Source organism: Somniosus microcephalus, chromosome 18, assembly GCF_052327205.1.
Source record: "Somniosus microcephalus isolate GS21.2 chromosome 18, FLI_Smic_1.0, whole genome shotgun sequence".
Classification (NCBI taxonomy): domain Eukaryota; kingdom Metazoa; phylum Chordata; class Chondrichthyes; order Squaliformes; family Somniosidae; genus Somniosus; species Somniosus microcephalus.
Window position 1 is genome coordinate 67,436,291 of NC_141004.1, and position 24,158 is coordinate 67,460,448.

General features: G+C 45.9%; 1 protein-coding gene across 2 annotated transcripts in view; it reads right to left on the reverse strand.

Annotated features, from left to right (window-relative positions):
• Nucleotides 1-24,158, reverse strand: part of LOC147105342 (AT-rich interactive domain-containing protein 2-like) — a 273,552-nt gene that overhangs the window by 75,213 nt on the left and 174,181 nt on the right. For both annotated transcript variants that reach the window (XM_086011614.1, XM_086011613.1), the window contains exons 9-12: nt 20,758-20,854; nt 14,326-14,535; nt 8,933-9,097; nt 984-1,053 (exon numbers count right to left, since the gene is read on the reverse strand). In XM_086011614.1, coding sequence (XP_085867740.1) covers nt 984-1,053; nt 8,933-9,097; nt 14,326-14,535; nt 20,758-20,854 — 542 coding nt within the window. The remainder of the gene's footprint in view (nt 1-983; nt 1,054-8,932; nt 9,098-14,325; nt 14,536-20,757; nt 20,855-24,158) is intronic.

Consider the following 24,158-nt stretch of genomic DNA (forward strand, 5'->3'; position numbering starts at 1 on the left):
GCAAGCACTTGTACCTTATACTATGAAACCAGCCCTTTCCATACAGATATCCTGTACTATGTTGCTCCAGTTGATTTATAACTTTTATTTTTAGTGTACTAGAACACTATCTCTCTACTCTCTCCCTTCAGTTGGGTATGCTTACACACAACTTGCAGTCGCCACAGAAGTGGTTTAATCAAGGCCGACCCAACACTGAAGATATTGAATAGACAGACTATTCCACTAGGTTGGAGAGTGGGCTTTTATATCAAAGATCCAACACTTAAGAAAATATTAAACTAACTGTCAATTTTATTTTTTACCCAATTATCTCTGCAATGGCTACTTAAAACACTTATATAGCATATCAAACTTCAGGTCCTTATCCGGAACTTCCCTTCTTCCTCAGATAATGGTACAATCCTTCCAGGATTTCCCCCTTTAAGTTAATCCTTTCGCTGTGTCCTTGTTTTTCTGTTCTTGCTAAGATACACATAAATAAAAAAGAGATTCAACCATCCCTGAGCACTCAGCACATATTACAAAATATACAATAAAGGCAACAGGGGAGTGGGGCTAATTGGATAGCTCGTTCAAAGAGCCAGCACAGCCACGATGGGCCGAATGGCCTCCTTCTGCGCTGTATGATTCTATGAACGTATATTGCCTAGTGATTCTGCACTAATGAACCTACAATTTGCACCTTCATGTATTTTAATTATAGGACTCCAAAAGCAAGGCCAAACATAGGACTGTGAGCTATGCATTGATTTTAGAATGACTTGCATTTATATATTGCCTTATCGCATCTCAAAGCACTTCACACACACAATCAATTACTTGGATATGCAGTAACCTATCTATGTAAACCATATTTTTTTAGTAAGAATTTCATGTGAAATGTGACAGAAAAATTGTGTTCAAAAGAACACATTTTTCAGAGAACACATGAGAAAGGATTTTTGAAGAACTTGGAGTTGAGTCACAAAAAGATCACTTACCACTGGCATGTAAATGTCTCACTGTCTACTTCCAACAGGCTGGCAGAAGGGACTGCAACAGGCCTCAACACTATGGAAATCAAACGAGAAAAAAAACATATACTGACTGTCAGGCAAATTTACTTCTAATTTAACTGGAAGTGTCAGGCACCAGTGACTAGTAGAAGGCGGGACTCGATTCCATTGAACTGAATAAATTATTTCCTATTTCTCCAAGCTTAAGGCAGGAAGCTAAAAAGGCTTATAACATTACGCTGGACTGGTGCAGGATTAAGAAATAATCACAGGCTGTCCCTTCTATTTCTGCATGTTATTATTCTTCTGTCGCAACCAAAGCCATTAAAATAATTATCAATTAATAGGCATATTTGTATAAGGAAGATATTAACGGGTACAATATAGATTCATTCCCTGAACATGCTAACAAAAAATCACTGCTTGCAAGAATGGATAGGACTGGAATTATTTCTTCACCAGCACAACTTCCATGGTATTGCTCACAGTAACTAGGAAGATGTGCTATTTTGTAACAATATAGGAAGGAGTGTTATACATGAAGCGCACAATGTTATATGTTATAAAGGGAATGTTTATGTTGCTAGCCAATTCCTAAAAGGTATAAAGGGACTAGTTTAAAGAAAGTTGTCGACTGGTACGGTAGAGCTGTGGTTAAAGTGGCCTGTCCCATGAAGCCTGCAAAGTCTTTCTGGCCCAGAGCAGGAACCTGATTTTCCACTTGCTCAACTCATCCCTGTGGGACCACTGCTGTAACTATGATCACCCCAAGGTCAATTGGAGGCTGATTGCTGATACTTAGGGAAGTTTGCTGACTTTTTATTTTAAGGTGCTACTTGTAGATTGGTATATTCTCTACCTGTTCATTTGTGATTAGTTCAAATATATTCATAAAACAGCAATCAATCAGCTGCAAGCATAACATACATTGTGCATGCGTGATACTTTGCGGGGTATTGGATACAAGACTTTTCTCTATTAAATTTGGTACGTCCATTGTACACTCCTTATTTGGGTTTCACCTTGACATTTTCCCATTATTAAGTGAGCGGCTACCAGCTGTCACGTTAAAACTTCACCTGTTCTATCACTAGATTGAGCTTCAAAAGCTCAAAATCCCCATGTTTCCGAACATTTCAAAGATCCCATCCGCCATCTTGCTTTCTTGTCAGGTAAAATGTAGTTATAAATTGTACCTTTTTGTTTATTCCTGTTTAAGTCTTTTGCCACCTTTCAGCCTCTTGGTTCTCCTGTAATAAGTCAATTAAAATTGGATTCCTGCTTTATCCTCACCCACATCTTAAGCCCCCAAGCTGCCGTTAAAACTGATTAATAAAAATATATATGTATGTAAATATAGTACCGCTGGCTCTGCGGTTTGGATTTTGATAAATATACAAAAATATACATTATAAAAATATGATCGCCGCTGCGGGTGGTAAGGGATGACTGCAGTGACGTAGGCCCAACCATCTTCAGCTGCTTCATCAATTATCTTCCCTCCAGCATGTCAGAAGCGAAGATGTTCTCTGATGATTGCGCAGTGTTCTGTTCCATTCGCAACTCCTCAGATAATGAAGCAGTCCATGACCACATGCAGCAAGACCTGGACAACATTCAGGCTTTGACAGGTAAGTGGCAAGTAACAATCGCACCACAAAAGTGCCAGGCAATGACGATCTCCAACAAGAGAGTCTAACTACCTTCCCTTAATCTTCAATGGCCGTCATCACCCCTCTCAAAAAAACAAACCTTGATCCCTCCGTCCTTGCAAACTACCGCCCATCTCCAAACTCTCTTTCCTCTCCAAAGTCCTTGAACGTATTGTCGCCTCCTAAATCTGTGCCCATCTTTCCCGCAATTCCATGTTTGAATCCCTCCAATCAGGTTTCCGCCCTTGCCACAGTACCGAAACAGCTCTCATCAAAGTCACAAATTACATCCTTTGTGACTGTGACAACGGTAAACTATTCCTCCTTGTCCTTCTTGACTTGTCTGCAGCCTTTGACACGGTTGACCACTCCATCCTCCTCCAATGCCTCTCCACCGTCGGCCAGCTGGGTGGGACTGCACTCACCTGGTTCTATTCTTATCTATCTAATCGTAGCCAGAGAATCACCTGCAACGGCTTCTCTTCCCGCACCCGCAGTTACCTCTGGTGTCCCCCAAGGATCTACCCCTGGCCCCCTCCTGTTTCTCATCTACATGTTGTCCCTTAGTGACATCATCCGAAAACACAGCGTCAGTTTCCACATGTAAGCTGACGACACCCAGCTCTACCACACTACCACTTCTCTTGACCCTGCCAGTCTCTAAATTGTCAGACTGCTTGTCCGACATCCAGTTCTGAATGAGCAGAAATTTTCTCCAATTAAATATTGGGAAGACTGAAGCCATTGTTTTCGGTCCCCGCTATAAACTCCGTTCCCTAGCCACCGACTCCATCCCTCTCCCTAACATCTGTCTGAGGCTGAACCACACTGTTTGCAACCCTGGTGTCATATTTGACCCCGAAATGAACTTCCGACCGCATATCCTCAGCATAACTAAGACCGCCTATTTCCACCTCCGTAACATCGCCTGTCTCTGCCCTTGCCTCAGCTCATCTGCTGCTGAAACCCTCATCCATGCCTTTGTTACCTCTAGACTTGACTATTCCAATGCACTCCTGGCTGGCCTCCCACATTCTACCCTACGTAAACTTGGTCATCCAAAACTTAGCTACCCGTGTCCTAACTCATACCAAGTCCCGTTCACCCATCACCCCTGTGCTCGCTGACCTACATTAAGCAACATCTTAACTTCAAAATTCTCATCCTTGTTTTTGAAATCCCTCCATGGCCTCGCCCCTCCCTATCTCTAATCTCCTTCAGCCCCACAACCCCACCCAGAGAAATCTGTGCTCCTCCAATTCCGCCCTTTTGAGCATCCCGGATTATAATTGCTCAACCATCGGTGGCCGTGCCTTCTGTTGCCTAGGCCCGAAGCTCTTGAATTCCCTGCCTAAACCTCTCCGCCTCACTACCTCTCTTTCCTTCTTTAAGATGCTCCTTAAAACCTACCTCTTTGACCAAGCTTTTGGTCACCTGCCCTAATTTCTCATTATGTGGCTCGGTGTCAATTTTTTTGTCTGTTAATCCTCCTGTGAAGCACCGTGGGACGTTTTACTACTTTAAAGGCGCTATATAAATACAAGTTGTTGTTGGCATTACCATCGTCAAATCCCCCACCATCACTCACCAGAAACTTAACTGGACCAGCCACATAAATACTGTGGCTACAAGAGCAGGTCAGAAGCTGGGTATTCTGCTACGAGTGACTCGCCTCCTGATTCCACCATCTACAAGGCACAAGTCAGGAGTGTGATGGAATACTCGCCACTTGCCTGTATGAGTGCAGCTCCAACAACACTCAAGATGCTCGACACCATTCAGGATAAAGCAGCCCGCTTCATTGGCACCCCATCCACCACCTTAAACATTCACTCCTGCCACCACTGGCGCACCGTGGCTGCAGTGTGTACCATCTACAAGATGTACAGCAGCAACTCGCCAAAGCTTCTTCGACCACCTCCCAAACCCGCAACCTCTTCCACCTAGAAGGACAAGTACAGCAGACGCACGGGAACACCACCACCTCCAAGTTTCCCTCCAAGTCACAGACCATCCTGACTTGGAAATATATCACTGTTACTTCAGTCGCTGGGTCAAAATCCTGGAATTCTCTCCGGAACAGCACTGTGGGAGTACCTTCACCGCATGAACTGCAGCAGTTCGAGAAAGGGGCTCACCACCACCTTCTCAAGGGTAATTAGGAATGGGCAATAAATGCTAGGCTTGCCAGCGATGCCCACATCCCGTGAATGAATAATTAAAAAAAACTCTTCCCCCTTCCGGTAGGGCCAATGGTCATTGCAGGAAATGTGCCTCTGCCCAGACACATGGGTGAGTGTGGAGTTGCTGGAAAAATGCAGCCTTTGTTTTTTTAAAAAAAATTATTGCAGCTCCTTCACCCTCCTCCTCAAAGTTTCTCAAAATCCATCAGCTCCAGTGCAATTATTCTCCGCCCTTCGACTCTGCTTGAGCTGAAGACATCACTTGGCCTTCCCTCCTCATGTGCATGGGAAATTGACATTGATAGATCAACAGGTATGTACAGTACGTATCCAGCACTGCGATCGGGCCATCACTAGAATAGCAAAAGCACTTTAATATAGTGTCAACTTTATTTGCTTTTACCGATCCCAAACAATGAGAGAGATTATCTTTCCTAAACAGATGAAAGCAGTAGTGTTAAGAGTAGATTTTCCTGCTGAGCCCTTAGAAATGGCCCAATGTGTCGGAAGTCATCGTGAATCCTTAGAGATGGGTTAATGTGTTTAGTGCGGTACTGGGATCAATACACAAACTTCTGAGAGCAGATTGCTTGCTTGTCGTATGCACTAACCTTATTTTCTAGCATTCAACAGCTGATAACTTTCAGTAATTGTATTATTAACCCTTCAATGTGAATGTCATTTATGGAGTACACTGCCCATAACCCAGTTGTGTGCCGAGAGTAGAATCCCTTTATGTTAATGTATGCAACAGTATCATCCCCTGGTGCTCTGATGGTAACAGGAGTGCAATCTTGGGAAGCCTGACTCTCTGAAGTCCAAAGCCCCCTCGTGTTCGGAAATCGCATTCACAGGGAATACGATCTCGCGAGCACAAACGAAGAAAGCATCCATCAGCTGCTTGATGTATCTGTGCATGGCAGACCGAGGTATCTTTCATGGATCACCGGTGCTGAACTGATATGATCCTGAAATGTAAAAAGGTGAGCGGTGTTGAAACTTTCACGTTTACAGACAGAACTGTGGCATTCCTAGAGGATAGTCCCGGGTCAGATTCCAGTATCCTACAAAATTCATGGAGCGCGTTGAAGAACCTTGTTCAATTGGAGGTCGACGTGGAAACGGTTGCTCATTGGGAGAAGGTGGTCAGTGGCGGTTGGGGTGGGGGAGGGGTGGAGAGAGATAGCAAAAGCTAGAATGCTGCTCTATGGTAAGGGATGACTGCTTGGCAAAAATATCCATCTACTCAAGGGAGTCACGACTGGGCATTTTCACTGATCAGAGTCCGTGGGTATGTGTGCTGCCAGTATGTGTGCCGCCAGTTGGGAGGACAGGCAGTCTGAACGCCAGGGTGCACGCAAGTGGGCAGCTTAGCGGGATTGACGGCAAGCATCCCAATGACGGGCGGATCTGCTACGGGGGTAGCACTGGTGAGTGAATGAACAGGGAGGGGTGAGGCATCATGTCGTCACAATGAACAGTCAGTAAGCAGATTAGGGTTGAATTAACTGAGAACTTGGAGGGAATACATTTAAAAAAAAAATAATTTTCTTTTAAACTAGTGTATTTACTCACTACACCATCTTGACTATTGCATAATTTAACAGAGGCTCAGAGAATTAGGCTGCTCCACGGTGACATTCCATGGCCAGAGCCAGTAATTGCATGCAGACCAAGATGGACTTTTTTAGTGTTAGCTGTCAACATACTATTTGGCATCTCTTGTTTAGCAGCTAACGTTGCATGGCATTTAATCACTATAACAGCATCACCCATTGTTGTAGAGTTTATTCAGTCTGCCTTCCATAAATAGAGGGGATTTCACGTGGTGGCACGTGATAAGGTTCAATATTCAGTGTACGGAGTAAGAGTTCCATGTTACAATTCTGAAGTTCACCCATCATTAGATATTGGGGAGAAAAAGGATGTAATCCACATCATAGGGGATGCGAGATCGACTTACGGATGTGACCGATGATGCTGAACCTGAGAAAATATCTAGCATAAAAACCCAAAATTTTTGGCTACACTTGCCTGCACTGTTACAGATGTTTGTAATGGGAAAGATCCGCTACATTCAGTGCAATCTTAATATCAATTATGCAGCCAGCGTAATCAGTTTCAGATTTCAAAAAATGTTATTTTTGGCTTTTTTTTCTCAAATTAATTCACAGGGTGTGGGCGTTGCTGGCAAGGCCAACGTTTATTGCCCATCCCTAATTGCCCTCGAGAAAGTGGCAGTGAGCTGCCTTCTTGACAACTGAGTGTCTTGCTAGGCCATTTCAGAGGGGCAGTTAAGAGTCAATCACACTGCTGTGGGTCTGGAGTCACATATAGACCAGACCGGGTAAGGACGGCAGGTTTCCTTCCCTAAAGGACATTAGTGGACTCAATGGGTTTTTACAACAATTGGTCACCATTACGGATACTAGTTTTTAATTCCAGATTTATTTAATTAACTGAATTTAAATTCCCCAGCTGCCGTGGTGGGATTTGAACTCATGTCTCTGGATCATTAGCCCAGGCCTCGGGATATATTAACCACTATGCCAACGTTCCCGTTTACAAGTTGTCAAATCCATTAATATCTATAAAATCTTTGAAGAGTTGCAAAATCTGCAATACACATCTGTATAGATGGCTTAAGGTCCATGGATTTAATAAAATACGATGACTCGATCCAATAACTGTTGTCTTCCCAGCAGTAAAGAACAGTTCTAAAATCGCACGCCACCCTTACATAAAATATGCTTGGTTACACAAAATACATAATTTAGTAGCTAGTTCTTAATGAAGCCAGATATTCTCCTCAAATTTAATATCGCTACCAACAGAAATGAAGAGTTTCTCCTCTGGTACCAGTTAATAAAATGTTCCTGTTACTCAAGTTGAGAAACTATACAAATATATAAAGTAAGGTTATGCGCCTGTATAGCTGGGCATAAAATTAACCCTCTTACACATTACAGGATTCAAACTCTCCTGCATTCACAAATGCAAGGCATATTTCACTCCATAACATGGTGATATGCACAAGCATGTTGGGTGTAACACAGAGCACTGAGCCTTTGCCGTCAGTACAGAACAGTAAATGTGATGGCATGGCACCACAATGTCAGTCACATTATAGTACTGGAAACAAACAGCATTCACCACTGAGCGGTGACAGTTAGATCAAACCTGTTTTAGTTGATTGATCGAACATTACAATTTCAATTAAAACCATTACAATATGATCTGAAAATGCAGGATCTTAATGTTCCAAGTATTAAAAATCAGCAATCAGATTTTCCACCCGACTTGGAAGATTTGGCAGCAAAATTGTGAAAGTAAAAAAAGTTTTGAATAGCTTAATGCCCACCCAGTTAAAAGCCTGAATCAATCTCCACATGAAAACACTGATAGTCATGTGATTAGAACATTGCATCCTCTTCTGGTTGCTAATATCCAAAAAGTGGCATCAGAAACGATAAAAACAAGAACAAGGATGATTCCAGATTTTCAATGGTTGATGACACAGTTAAGAATGGTATTCATATTCAGACCTTTCTGGGAGTGGGAGACAGGATTCAGTAGCTTAAAAAATCCGAAACCAACTGGTAAAGGGAGTCCAAGGAGCTCACTATACTGAAAGGGAACATGACAGAAGCTTCAGAAACTATAATTAAGGGAGACAGGAGCTAATGGACTGGTGGTATTATAGGATAAAACACCCAACTCGTGAAATAAAATAGCACTCTTCCAATCAGCAGGGGTCACTTGATAGTGATTAGAAGCAGGAACCCAAGTCAATTTCCCCGCCCTAGGCCACAGTGCTGGGGTCAACTGTAGCTACCCAGCCATGGCATTGGTTGAGATCACCAAATGATACATCACCTCATACAATATCTAAATGGGACACATGGATAATTCCAGTCATTTGTGACTGGATTTAAACAAAGCGCAGGGTGCTCAGAAATGGCTACCTGATGCATCAGGTTCGAGGACCAGGTCGTAACAAAAAGTATGAGAGGCTGTTCTCATTCTTCATCTTACAAGTTTCACTCAAGTCAATTCAATGCTATTTTGACTCAAGATAGAATGGGGTTGAATCCCATACCTGTTACAGGTGTGCTGTGGTTAGAAACATTCTCTGTTGTGACTGACCGACTGGTCTCAGATGCTGGCTGCTGAAGAGTGCTCTGCTGTTCCACTAACTTGACTGCTGCTAGTGCATCAGGAGGAAAGTTCTGCATATCCACAGACACCAGGCAAACAAGCTGATCTGAAGATTAAAGAAAGGACACAGTGTATTACATCAAAATAGTTACATATAAATTAGAACTCCTGCAATCACCAAGTGCTCTCAATACAAGTGTACTGTTAAGATTAACAGACACAGTAAACAGATGGGGGGAGAATTTGAATCTTCTCTCAGTCTTAAGGCAGTCCCTCGGAACCGAGGATGACTTGCTTCCACATTAAAAATGAGTTCGCAGGTGACTGATGAGTCCAATGCGGGACCTACAGTCTCTGTCACAGGTGGGGCAGACGGTGGTTGAAAGGGCGGGTGGGTGTGCGCTCCTTGCGCTTGGCTTCCGCTTGCTCCCGGCGAAGAGACTCGAGGTGTTCGGTGCCTTCTCAGATGCTTCTCCTCCACTTTGTGCGGTCTTGGGCCAGGGATTCACAGGTATCGGTGGGGATGTTGCACTTTTTCAAGGAGGCTTTGAGGGTGTCCTTGAAGCGCTTCCTCTGCCCACCTGGGGCTCTCTTGCCGTGCCGGAGCTCCGAGTAGAGCGCTTGTTTTGGGAGTCTTGTATCGGGCATGCGGACAATGTGACCCATCCATCGGAGTTGATTGAGCGTGGTCAAAGCTTCGATGCTGGGGATGTTGGCCTGAGCAAGAACACGGACGTTGGTGCGCCTATCCTGCCAATGGATTTGCAGGATCTTGCGGAGGCAGCGTTGGTGGTACCTCTCCAGTGCTTTGAGGTGCCTGAGGTGCGTAAACAGATGGGGGGAGAATTTGAATAGTGTTCTCCTGATCTCCCGTCGTAAATCCAGCAGAACCCCCAAGAGACTATGCAAGTGGTTTTAGATCTTTACACCTTTTCACCAGAGCTTCTGTCAAAGTTATGGCAGGCGATTAGGAGAACCCCGTGGAAATTGCAGGTGACTGAATTTAAGGCAATTTTCACCATTTATTGCAAACCTGGTGCTTTGTGCCTTACACTTTACTCTGCTACATAAAGTAGAACTCGATATGGCTTGCACAAACAGCCTTTTAACAGTTTCTAGAATACACGTTTTACACGGCAGTTAAAGAAACAATGATCCTCACAGCTGGATTTTCTAATTCAGCAAAAAAATATTTTTCCTGATTACTCAGACAGGACAACTGGACCAACAGTGTACACAGCAACAACAGCTTGTATTTATATAGTGCTTTTAACGTAGTAAAATGTTCCAAGGTGCTTCACAGGAGTGTTATCCAACAAAATTTGACAACAAGCCACATAAGGTACTCTTTTGTTTGGACCCAAAAAAGAAAAAAAACAAAAACAAATTGGACTGTAAATTAACAAAAGTTCAACTAAAACTTAACAAATCAAATTAAAATGTGGTTTTCCGGGTTGATGATGCAAGCCACATAAGGTAATGTTAAGGCAGATAACAAAAAGCTTGGTTAAAGAGGTAGGCTTTAAGGAGCGTTGTAAAGAAGGAAAGAGGTGTAGAGAGGTTTAGGGAGGGAATTCCAGAGCTTAGGGCCTAGGCAGCTGAAGACACGGCCGCCAATGATGGAGCGATTAAAATCGGGGATGCGCAAGAGGCCACAATTGGAGGAGTGGAGAGATCTCGGAGGGTTCTGGGCTGGAGAAGGTTACAGAAATAGGGCGGGGCGAGGCCATGGAGTGATTTGAAAACAAGGATGAGAATTTTAAAAATCGAGGTGTTTCTCAACCATGAGCCAAGGTAGGTCAGTGAGCACAGGGGTGATGGGTGAATGGCACTTGGTGAGAGTTAGGATACGTTTAGCAGAGTTTTGTGTGAGCTCAGTTTTATGGAGTATTAAGGATTTGAGGACGGCCGGGATTGCATTACCTAGAGGTAAGAAAGGCATGGCTGATGGTTTCAGCAGCAGATGATAAATTGAGATGGAGGGTGAAATCACTGAGGATGAGAAGTTGCTCGGTGCAAAGGCCGAGGGAGGAAAGCATTGAAGATACCTCGGTGAGAAACGTGGCTTGGTACTTCGGTGGGCAGTAGAGAACGAGGAATTTAAATGAGAGGCGAGAGGGATGGCACAAGGTGAGATGCTCAAAGTAGGGGAACAGACCAAGTTATGATTTGGTGTTAAGACCCACACCGCTACTGTGGTGGTTAGGGTGGGGCAAGTGGCGGATTGTATAGCCAGGCAAGGAGGCTTCATTTAGGAGGAAGCTGCCATCAACTCTCAGCCAGGTTTCTGTCAAGGCCATGATGTTGATGCAATCATCCACAATAAGCTCATGGATGAACGAATATTCTAGAGGGAGTTGTGGAGAGGAAAGGTTGGCTCCCAACAGGTGTGCTGGGCGAGAAGGTTGGCGAGAGAGTAGGATGGGGGAGTTGGGCTTGCTGCTCATAAGGAGGCAGTGATGAGTGCCTCGATGGGCCCTTCAAAGGATGCCAAGAGAGGCATAGAGGGAGGCTTATCTAAGGAGGTGTCAAGCCTGGGATGGCGGCAGGAGAGTAAAGTCGAGGAATGCTGAAGGGTTGGGGTAGGGATTTGGGAGGACAGAGTACCCGAGAGCGGAGAAATGAAAGGAGGCATGACAACAGGCTAGAGGGGTCTCGGAGGGGTAAAGAGAAAGAAAGAAAAAAAAGAGAATAAAGTGGAAATAGAAGTGATGGGCTCATATCCGGAGCGGCAGCCAAAATATGCACGTGAATGGACACAGGGAAACTCAAGTTACGTATGCCTGGTTACGTAGCAAGGTTAGGATACATATATTCTGGTAGTAAATGGGGAATAGAAAGGAGACAATAGGAGGGAGTCCAGAGTTAAAGTCAGAAATCCTGTGATGGGATAAAGGTGACGTAGGTACGGTGGAGTCAGCTTGTGGCATCGATGAACTGATGTCCAGGTTTGGAGACAGGTATGGCGGGAGAGTGCGTCAGAAGTTATTTCAAGGGTAGCGTATCATAGAAGATAGAAGCAGGGGTAGGCCATTCGGCCCCTCGAGCCTGCTCCGCCATTTAATGAGATCATGGCTGATCATCCAAATTCAATACCCTGTCCCTGCTTTCTCCCCATATCCCTTGAGCCTTAAGAAATATATCCAACTCCTTCTTGAATATATTTAATGAATTGGCCTCAACTACCTTTTGTGGTAGAGAATTCCACAGGTTCACCACTCTCTGGGTGAAGAAATTCCTCCTCATCTCAGTCCTAAATGGCTTACCCCTTATCTTTAGACTGTGACCCCTGGTTCTGGTCTCCCCCGCCATCGGGAACATCCTTCCTGCATCTAGTCTGTCTAGTCCCGTTAGAATTTTATAAGTTTCAATGAGATCCCCTCTCATTCTTCTAAACTCCAGCGCATACAAGCCCAATCGACCCAATCTCTCCTCATAAGTCATTCCTGCCATCCCAGGTATCAGTCTGGTGAATCTTCGCTGCACTCTCTCCATGTCAAGAACATCCTTCCTCAGATAAGGTGACCAAAACTGCACACAATGCTCAAGGTGTGGTCTCACAAAGGCCCTCTACAACTGCAGCAAGACATCCTTGCTCCTGTACTCAAATCCTCTCGCTATGAAGACCAACATACCATTTGCCTTCTTAACCGCCTGCTGCACCTGCATGCTTACCTTCAGCAACTGGTGCACAAGGACACACAGGTCTCGTTGCACTTCCCCTTCTCCCAATCTATTGCCATTCTAATAATAATCTGCCTTCCTGTTTTTGCCACCAAAGTGGATAACCTCGCATTTATCCACATTATACTGCATCTGCCATGCATCTGCCCAATCACTCAACCTGTCCAAATCATACTGGAGTTTCTCTGCATCCTCCTCACAGCACACACGCCCACCCAGCTTTGTCTCGTCTGCAAACTTGGAGATATTACAGCTAGTTCCCTCGTCTAGATCATTAATATATATTGTGAATAGCTGGGGTCCTAGCACCGATCCCTGCGGTACCCCACTAGTCACTGCCTGCCACTCGGAAAAAGACCCGTTTATTCCAACTCTGCTTCCTGTCTGCCAACCAGTTCTCTATCCAAGTCAGTACCTTACCCCCAATCCCACGTGCTTTAACTTTACACGCTAATCTCTTATGCGGGGCCTTATCGAAAGCCTTCTGAAAGTCCAAATACACCACATCCACTGGTTCTCCCTTATCTATTCTACCAGTTACATCCTCAAAAAATTCCAGTAGATTAGTCAAGTACGATTTACCTTTTGTAAATCCATGCTGACTTTGTCCGACCCTGTCACTGTTTTCCAAGTGCTCTGCTATTACATCTTTTATAATGGACTCTAGCATTTTCCCCAGTACCAATGTCAGGCTTACCGGTCTATAATTCCCCGTTTTCTCTCTACCACCTTTTTAAAATAATGGGGTTACATTAGCTACCCTCCAATCCATGGGAACTGTTCCAGAGTCTATATTATCGGAGGACGCACTGCTGGCAATATTCCCGCTAATTTTCTTTGGGTGTGCGGCCCCTTTAAGGGGCTGCGCAGCCCAAATTACCGCACGTACACTGTTTTTGCTATTAGAACACAGTTGAGCGGCCTGTGCAGGAGCTGCAGATCGCTGTGCAGCCGCGCAGCTAAATGGGAACATTGACTGCTGGAAGTATTTCCGTGGGAATGAAGAGCCAGGTGGTGTGCAGAAACGATCGCAGGGCAGAAAGAGGGTGGCATAGTTGGAGGTCACCATAAGATCCAGAGGTAGTGGAGAAATGGACTTCAGTGCAGGAAAATGAAATTCTGGTCAGGAACCAGACTGTAGCTGAATTTGAAAAACCAGTAGGAGAATCTCAAACTCAGCAGGTAAAGCACTGAAATTTGTAGCTATTTGAACACTTTTTTCCTTGTACTTTTATTTGCTCATCGTCATTTCCTTCACTTTTATTCCTTCCATTTTTCTTGTTTCTTTTTCTTCATCTGCAGGTTTTTAAACTGCTCTTTGCTCTTCCCATGTCCCTTGTAGAATGCAAACAGTGCAATATCTACTGGTCCAGATTTCAAAAAGAAATGTTCTCTGATGGAAACATAGATCTTATACAGGGCCATGGAAGAACCTGTAAATTTTGAAACAACCACAGTTGTATGGGGATAAAATCATGGGCAGAGCATGGATTGCACAGAGTCTTGCTCAATAGAACAATTACACACAAAAAAGCACTATTATTGATGTGCACTACTTTTATAAAAAGCATCTCAACTGAACAAAATCCTAGTGACAACCTGTGTAAAGGAAAAGCAGGCATTAGCCAACTTCCTAAAATCCTAACTTACCAATACTTCTCTCCACTTTAATGATCTTGGAGCAGGTCACCTCTCCCAGGCTCGATAGCATAAACAGAGCTTCCAAACTGGCAAGTAACAGCAAGATATCTTGGAGGGACAAATGGTTCACAATCTCTCGATAGGATTCCTGTTCCACACATTCACAGATAATGTCTACATTCTCCTCAATTTTACAAAGATTAGCCAAGATCTCCATTCCTAGAATCAAGAAAAAAATAACCTTTTTAATGCAGAACTTGGAAAGAGCTTTACATCACAGAAGTGCAGATGCTGGAAATCTGAAATAGAAACAGAAAATGCTGGAAATACTCAAGCGGGTCATGCAGCATCTGTGGAGAGAGAAAGAGTTAACGCTTCAGGTCTGTGACCATTCATCAGACCCTGATAAAGTTGTGTCAGATTCTGACGAACGGTCCCAGACCTGAAACGTTGACCCTGTTTCTCTCTCCACAGATGCTGCCTGACCTGCTGAGTATTTAAAATTATTTATATGTAGGTTTGGCCCAGTTATACCAATTAACACTGGTTGGGGAATAAATGTTGTAACTGGTCCTATTATTTCTTATTAAAGCAGTTTACCTAGAGTTCCTGCCTGATGGTCCACATGAGCTTGCATACACACCTCACGACTTTATCTTTCAGCTATAATTTGCTTTGGTTTCAGCAAGCAACAGCTTTCATGCATTTGATTCCTCAACTTTGGAAATAAACCCCAGTTAATTCCACAAGTTTGAATTGTAAAGCCAATTCTAACACAAGCCTCTACAAGAAGCAATCACAACAGGAGAAAGCCTTACTTTCCCATTTTCAACATTTGGTTTAAATTCTAATTCTACCCTTTTCCTCGTTTTACTTTTAAACTAATTTTGCCGCCTATAGGCCCCATGTACCACATCTCCCCGAGTCTGAGCATGTGGGGAACCAGCAGGTCTTAATCCCATCCCTGCTGCATTTGCAGCACTGACAGCAACAATGTATTCATTTTCTACGGGGTCAGTAATGTAGCCTGCAGTCCTTTGGGCGCGCGCCTACGAGGCACTCCAGACGGGGCGTGCCTACGAGGCACTCCAGACGGGGCGTGCCTACGAGGCACTCCAGACGATAAGTATACGGCACTTTCAGTAAACTCATAAACGCTACTTGGTAAAAGGCCATCCTACCTTGCTGGCCCCTTTTTGGCCTCCAAGTGGCCAAATCTTGTAAGACAATTTAGGCGCCCAACATATTAGAAAGAAATGGAGGCATTTTGTCATCAATCAGCAGTGCTTCACTGGCTAGTGGCACACATGGTGTGTTCAGTGTTTCATACGCTATGCGGCGAGAGTGCCACTGAAATATGTCGATGAGCTGACCTCGCAATACTGTGCTCATTGGGATACTTCAGGAGCAGTGGTCCTGGTGGCTCTGTGCCAGGATCGCATTATCAGTCCTTCCAGGCCCATTTAATACCTGAATCTATAATATAGATTACAGGTTATGAATAAAGCCAAAGCAAATACACTCTTATTTTAATTTGCACCTGCAGCGCAGAGAATGGCCAGAGGATGAACCCTGCTGAATGACTGATAAAGAACTCCTTTATTAAGGAAAGGCGAAATGACAGGCGATAGATAGCAAACATATACAGCTATATACTAGAGAAGGAAAAATGCTTCTCTGCCTTTCGAGCCCACCCCTCAATTTGTACTGAGATTGTAACGTATCATTTGGACTTATGTTCAAAATTTTGCAGATATGACATGTCTCCCCATTTTCTTCTAGTCGTTCAGAACTGAAAAATCCTTCCAAAAAAACCTCATTTTTAAGGTTAAATAAAATTATAATACTGTCATTTTCTGTTCAGTAAAACTGTGCTTCAACCAGAAGGGACCATTTCATCAAATTCAAATCCATCTCCCTACTATGTAGATTAGAATACTGGTGAGTGTGTGAAGGTACATTTACTAGAAGAGAATCTGAAACAAATGTCTGAGTTAACTGGAGAAAAGGAATTGGTTCAGAAAGAGTTAGTAGAACTCAAGGTGAGTAAGACATTGGCCAGAATGGCATGCACCCTAGGCTGGAGAAAGAGGTTAGAGAGGAGCTGGAGGCTCAGCTTTCCAATCCTTTTTAAATATGCAAATTATTCTTTGGAACTGGAGAATCACTAATTTAACACCTTTGTTCAAGAAGGAAGAGAAGGATAAACCAGGTAACTATAGACAGTTAGTCTAATCTAAAAAACAGAAAATGCTGGATACTCTTATTCAGCATCACAGGAGAGAATAGATGACATTTCAGATGTTAACTCCTCTGTTCTCGCCACCATTTTCTGACCATTTCCTGCATTTTATGTTTTGCTTTCAGATTCCCATCATCTGCAGTTTTTTGATTTTTGTTTACATCAGGAGCAAACTCTTTTTCAGACAAAATTAGCACACATTTAGAAATGCATGGGTTAATCAAGAACAGCCAGCACAGGTTTGTTAAATTCAAGTCATGTTTGACAAATTGAAAACATTTTTTATTTGAAGAGATTGATTGATGAGATAAAGGGAATGCAGTAGATTTTCAGAAGGCATTCATTAAGGCATTTCAAAAGAAGCTTGTTAAAAATTTTTTAGACATGGCGTGTGAAAATGTAGCAGCATGGATAAAATGTTGGTCGACACACACACAACAAAGTTAGAGTAAAAGCATGTTGCTCAGATTGAATGAGAGTTGAAAGTGGTGTATCCCTATTTGTTCTCGGTAGTGGTGCCAGCTGTGGCTCAGTTAGTAGCACTCGTACCGCTGAGTGAGAAGATTACATGTTCAAGTTCCACTCCACAGTCTTGATCATAAAATCTAGGCTATACCTCATTGCAGTACTGAGGGAGAGCTGCACTGTCAGAGGTAGCATCGTTCGGGTGAGACGTAAACTGAGGCCCTGCCTGCCCTCTCATTTGGACGTAAAAGATCCCATGGCGCTATTTGAAGAAGAGCAGGGGAAATCTCCCTGCGTTTCCTACATTACAACAGGGACTACACTTTAAAAGTACTTCATTGGCTTTAAAGCACTTTAGGTCACCCTGAGGTCTTGAAAGGCGCTATATAAATGCAAGTTCTTTCTTCTTGTTCTTGGAAGATTTGAACTTGGGCAGAGGGAACACAATCTTGTTATTTGCCGATGGCACAAAAGTAGGAGGTTTGGCAAACATTGAGGATGGTAAAAGACATCAGGAAGACGTACAGCTTAGCAAAATGGGCAAACAGGTGGAAGATGCAATTTACTGTGGATAAACCTACGGTAATACATTTTCAGAATAAAAGCATGGAAATATACACTTAATGGAAAGATGCTGAAGGATGTGGAGATGAACAGTGAGATTTAAGAGTTCCAATACATAATTGCCTAAAAAGTGCAAACACAGGTAGATAAAACTATAAAAAAGGCCAACAGCATTTTAGGTTTCATTTTTGTTAGGTAAAGGTATCAAGGGATATGGAGCTACGGCGAGTAAATGGAGTTGAGGGACAGATCAGCCATGATTTCATTGAATACTGAAGCAGGCTGGACGGCCTACTCCTATTCCTATGAATAGATGCACAGAGTACAAGAGTGAAGAAGTATCGAAAAATATGTGCGAAACATTGGTTAAGCCACAGTTAGACGACTGTCAGTTTTGGGCACTCCATTATAGAAAGGGGAGTAAAACCATTGGGAGCGTGCAGCATAGATTCACCAAGATGAAGCAAAGAATGCAAAACTGTAGATATGAATGAGGATTTGAGATAATACAACTATCTTCACTAGTAGAGAAGGCGACAGAGAGTTAGCAGAATTTTTTTAAATTATGATGAGTTTTGACAATGCCTAGGGAAAGATTATTTTGTCACAGTTGGGGAGTCACAGATGAGGAATCATCAATTTAAAAATGTCACTAGGTAACTGATGAGAGGGGTTATTAGAAATCTCTACACAGAGGATTGTTGGAGCATGGGATGATTTGGCAGCGGGAGTGGCCACGGCAGAGACCAATGTATCTTTTAAGGGAAATATTGGATAAATATTTGAAGCAGAGGAATGTAGAGGGCTATAGGGAGAGCGTGGAATAGTAGGATTAGTTTTGGATTGCTCCAGCTTAGAGCTGGCACAGACACCATGGGCCTGATGGCCGCCTTCTGTGTTGTAAACCTCTATGGTTATTTATTCGATGCCATTTTGAATACAGTGTTATTAACCATTCTAGACATCCCTATTAAAAAAAAAATTACACTTCCCACAATCTTTTGCCAACTTCTCAAAACAAAAGATTATAATACGTAAAAGCTACTGTTTAAAACAATATCATTTTTAATTTTCAACAGATGTATCGATTGCCTCAACTAGAGATATTGACCAAAAGATAGGAAAGTTTAAAATTAGCCTATAAGCAAAAAGCACCTCTTACCATCACCGTAAATCTCTTCCAGTTTACTCAAGTTCAGTGACTACCTCAGGAAGCATTTCCAGATATCATCCTAATTCAGGTTGAAGTCTCAGACTCCCAAATGCATAGCTGGTAAACATAGAAGATAGGAGCAGGAGTAGGCCATTCGGCCCCTCGAGCCTGCACCGCCATTCAATGAGATCATGGCTGATCATCCAAATTCAGTACCCGGTCCCTGCCTTCTCTCCATACCCCTTGATCCCTTTAGCCTTAAGAAATATATCCAACTCCTTCTTGAATATATTTAATGAATTGGCCTCTACTGCCTTCTGTGGTAGAGAATTCCACAGGTTCACCACTCTCTGGGTGAAGAAATTCCTCCTCATCTCAGTCCTAAATGGCTTACCCCTTATCCTTAGCCTGTGGCCCCTGGTTCTGGACTCCCCGACCATCGGGAACATCCTTCCTGCATCTAGTCTGTCCAGTCCTGTCAGAATTTTATAAGTTTCAATGAGATCCCCTCTCATTCTTCTAAACTCCAGCGAGTATAAGCCCAATCGACCCAATCTCTCCTCATACGTCATTCCTGCCATCCCAGGCATCAGCCTGGTGAATCTTCGCTGAACTCCCTCCATGGCAAGAACATCCTTCCTCAGATAAGGCGACCAAAACTGCACACAATACTCAAGGTGTGGTCTCACCAAGGCCCTGTGCAACTGCAGCAAGACATCCTTGTTCCTGTACTCAAACCCTCTCGCTGCGAAGGCCAACATACCATTTGCCTTCTTAACCGCCTGCTGCACCTGCATGCTTACCTTCAGCGACTGGTGCACAAGGACACCCAGGTCTCGTTGCACTTCCCCTTCTCCCAATCTATTGCCATTCAGATAATAATCTGCCTTCCTGTTTTTGCCACCAAAGTTTCTCGGCATCCTCCTCACAGCACACACGCCCACCCAGCTTTGTGTCGTCTGCAAACTTGGAGATATTACATCTAGTTCCCTCGTCTAGATCATTAATATATATTGTGAATAGCTGGGGTCCAAGGACCGGTCCCTGCGGTACCCCACTAGTCACTGCCTGCCACTCGGAAAAAGACCCGTTTATTCCAACTCTTTGCTTTCTGTCTGCCAACCAGTTCTCTATCCAAGTCAATACATTGCCCCCAATCCCATGTAATTGATGGGAGGGGCCAAGTAGCACCTCTCGCCACAAAGGTGGCTTTTCAGATATACTGTATGTTTTACTCATATTGAGTCTGATTGTAATTCATTTGAATAGTGGCGTTGTAAAAAAGATAACTCACAAAACGGGCGAGGTTCCCTTCTTCTAAAAAGAACTGTATAAACTAGGAAAAGCATTGAGGCATAAACGCACCAATGCTATAGCAGTCAATGTTGCGCACCGACCGCGAGATCCCGCTCACCAGCACTGCCGCTGGAAGAGATACGTGCACGCACGGCCGTGCAGCAGATTTAAAGGGCCCGTGCAGGGAAAAAAAAATTAGAGGGAACACTGATAGCAGTATATATGTCATGTAATCATAACATATATACTTCTCACGTGAACCCCATGTAATTAAGGGAAATCTGAGAGCATACAGGAAACAACGTTCTCATTCTTGTGCTTCCAAAACATCGCGAGCAGCACCAGGATACAAAACAAAAATACTCCACGCATTCTTGTCCCTTTATCCAGCCCCTCCGTCAAACCAAGCAATTAAATAGCCAACATCCTCTTTTCATGTAATCATAACATATATATTCCAATACTTTAAAAGCAGATCTTGAACAGCTATCTGTGTGTACAACAAAGTATGTGAGAATTGCTTCATTGCACCCGGAGTGTAAAAAAGGAGGGCTGATTGACTTACTGGAGGTAGATAACAAACTTTCCAACATAACCAGTTGTAGCTACCACAAAAATCATTAGACAATCCAAAAAGGTGTTCACTTGACATGCCATGTATCCCATGTACCACAACAATGAACCATACTGTATCTATCAATCTGCAGACAGGCAGACTTACCTCGAATTCGAAACCACTTGTCTGAAGAGTAAAGGCATTTTGTAATGGTGTGAAAAATCACCTGGGTACTTTGGAAGTCGATGGGATCCAACTGCAGCTGAAAAGAAAAGCAAACTTAAGAACTCTGCAAGCAGGGCTGATCTGAATAAGTCATCTTGAGGATGTGAAATATGTGGCTTGCTTGAATCCAACCCAGGCAAATGGAACAGGATGAGCCTCTTTAAATAATGAGTTAAGGGAATTAATGTACTGCATCTGGGCAGTTTAAGCAAGTCCTACTGGACTGCAGTCTGCAACACAAAGCTCCCTCAACTGCAGCACCACTGAGAATTTGACTCAGACTGTCAAAGACAAAGTACAAGAGAGGATGAAGTCACTGATGCTGTGGGAACCCTTTTCGAAGCTGGGGCTTCAGGCATACTTGACAGGCAGTAGTAGATAGCAAATTCCTCTTGCTTTGTGATGATAGGAATTTCTCCTTTCCCTTACTGTAGATCTCCACTTAGGAACACTGCCTTCAAACTAGATGGGAATTCTGTCATCACTAACTTTTCTGGCAGGGAATTACAAGGACAGTTTGTTGGAACATACAGTACAAGCATTTCAAAAATGTTGCAACAAATTTTAAACCATAATCACACTATTATACAGCCTACTCTTCATTTGGAGTAATTTAATTTGAATTATTTGGTAATGCTAGATTTTTAGCATTAAAAATAGCTTTGATTCATCAAGAGTGGACTGCAGACAAGTTTCCAGAAAGCTTTAAGCTAATCAGATAGACCGCAAATTGGGACTATTTCCCCCCCTCTCTTATTTAAATAATAGGACTAAAATTATAACAATTTACTCCGACTATCTATTAGATAAAATAGCACTAGATTTTCAAAATAGGGTATGACCTTGAATATCAACTGTGGCTAAGATCACACTCTGGCCTCTCTAGAGTTTCACCAGTCTCGTCATCTGTTAGCTGATGCTGATTACACCAGACTTCAGCAATGTCATACCTTGTGCTTTGTTATTTTTGATAGAGACCAATTATGATAAACTAGCTGGAGTGCCCGGCGGTGCCGAGGGTTTTTTGAGGGCATGTTATGAAAAAAGTAGAAATAATTTTTTCTGTATATATCAATGAGTCTGTCCGTCTGTCTGTCTGACTGCGAGGGGGAAGGAGAGAGAGAGAGAGAGAGTGTGGGGGGGGAAGGAGAGAGAGAGAGAGGGGGGAAGGAGAGAGAGGGGGAAGGAGAGAGAGAGAGGGGGGAAGGAGAGAGAGAGAGGGGGAAGGAGAGAGAGAGAGGGGGAAGGAGAGAGAGAGAGGGGGGAAGGAGAGAGAGAGAGGGGGGAAGGAGAGAGAGAGGGGGAAGGAGAGAGAGAGGGGGGAAGGAGAGAGAGAGGGGGAAGGAGAGAGAGAGGGAGAGAGGGGGAAGGAGAGAGAGAGGGAGGAGGGGGGAGGGAAGGAGAGAACGCGCGCGCGAGGGAAGGAGAGAACGCGCGCGCGAGGGAAGGAGAGACAGCGCGCGCGAGGGAAGGAGAGACAGCGCGCGCGAGGGAAGGAGAGACAGCGCGCGCGAGGGAAGGAGAGACAGCGCGCGCGAGGGAAGGAGAGACAGCGCGCGCGAGGGAAGGAGAGACAGCGCGCGCGAGGGAAGGAGAGACAGCGCGCGCGAGGGAAGGAGAGACAGCGCGCGCGAGGGAAGGAGAGAGCGCGCGCGAGGGAAGGAGAGACAGCGCGCGCGAGGGAAGGAGAGACAGCGCGCGCGAGGGAAGGAGAGACAGCGCGCGCGAGGGAAGGAGAGACAGCGCGCGCGAGGGAAGGAGAGACAGCGCGCGCGAGGGAAGGAGAGACAGCGCGCGCGAGGGAAGGAGAGACAGCGCGCGCGAGGGAAGGAGAGACAGCGCGCGCGAGGGAAGGAGAGACAGCGCGCGCGAGGGGAAAGGAGGAGACAGCGCGCGCGCGCGGGGAAGGAGAGGACAGCGCGCGCGCGAGGGAAGGAGAGACAGCGCGCTGCGCGGAGGGAGAGCGCGGAGAGGAGAGACAGCGCGAGCGCGGCGCGAGGGAAGGAGAGACAGCGCGCAGCGCGCGAGGGAAGGAGAGACAGCGCGCGCGCGCGAGGGAAGGAGAGACAGCGCGCGCGCGCGAGGGAAGGAGAGACAGCGCGCGCGAGCCGCGGAGGGAAGGAGAGACAGCGCGCGCGCGAGGGAAGGAGAGACAGCGCGCGCGGCGAGGGAAGGAGAGACACGCGCGCGCGAGGGAAGGAGAGACAGCGCGCGCGCGAGGGAAGGAGAGCCCCGAGAGAGACAGCGCGCGCCGCGAGGGAAGGAGAGACAGCGCGCGCGAGGGAAGGAGAGGACAGCGCGCGCGCGAGGGAAGGAGAGACAGCGCGCGCGCGCGAGGGAAGGAGAGACAGCGCGCGCGCGAGGGAAGGAGAGACAGCGCGCGCGCGAGGGAAGGAGAGACAGCGCGCGCGCGAGGGAAGGAGAGACAGCGCGCGCCGCGAGGGAAGGAGAGACAGCTGCGCGCGCGAGGGAAGGAGAGACAGCGCGCCTGCGCGGAGGGAAGGAGAGACAGCGCGCGCGCGAGGGAAGGAGAGACAGCGCGCGCGCGAGGGGAAGGAGAGACAGCGCGCGCGCGCGAGGGAAGGAGAGACAGCGCGCGCGAGGGAAGGAGAGACAGCGCGCGCGCGCGAGGGAAGGAGAGGACAGCGCGCGCGCGAGGGAAGGAGAGACAGCGCGCGCGCGAGGGAAGGAGAGACAGCGCGCGCGCGCGAGGGAAGGAGAGACAGCTGCGCGACGCGCGCGAGGGAAGGAGAGGACAGCGCGCGCGCGCGAGGGAAGGAGAGACAGCGCTAGCGCGCGCCGAGGGAAGGAGAGACAGCGCGCGCGCGAGGGAAGGAGAGACAGCGCGCGCGCGAGGGAAGGAGAGACAGCGCGCGCGCGCGAGGGAAGGAGAGACAGCGCGCGCGCGAGGGAAGGAGAGACAGCCGCGCGCGAGGGAAGGAGAGACAGCGCGCGCGCGAGGGAAGGAGACAGCGCGCGGCGAGGGAAGGAGAGACAGCGCGCCCCCGCAGGGAAGGAGAGACAGCGCGCGCGCGAGGGAAGGAGAGACAGCGCGCGCGCGAGGGAAGGAGAGACAGCGCGCTCGCGCGCGAGGGAAGGAGAGACAGCGCGCTGCAGCGCGAGGGAAGGAGAGACAGCGCGCGCGAGCGAGGGAAGGAGAGACAGCGCCGCGCGCGAGGGAAGGAGAGACAGCGCGCAGCGCGCGAGGGAAGGAGAGACAGCGCGCGCGCGAGGGAAGGAGAGACAGCGAGCGCGCTGCGCGAGGGAAGGAGAGACAGCGCGCGAGGGAAGGAGAGACAGCGCGCCGCCCCCTCCGCGCGCGCGGCCGCGCCGCTGCGAGG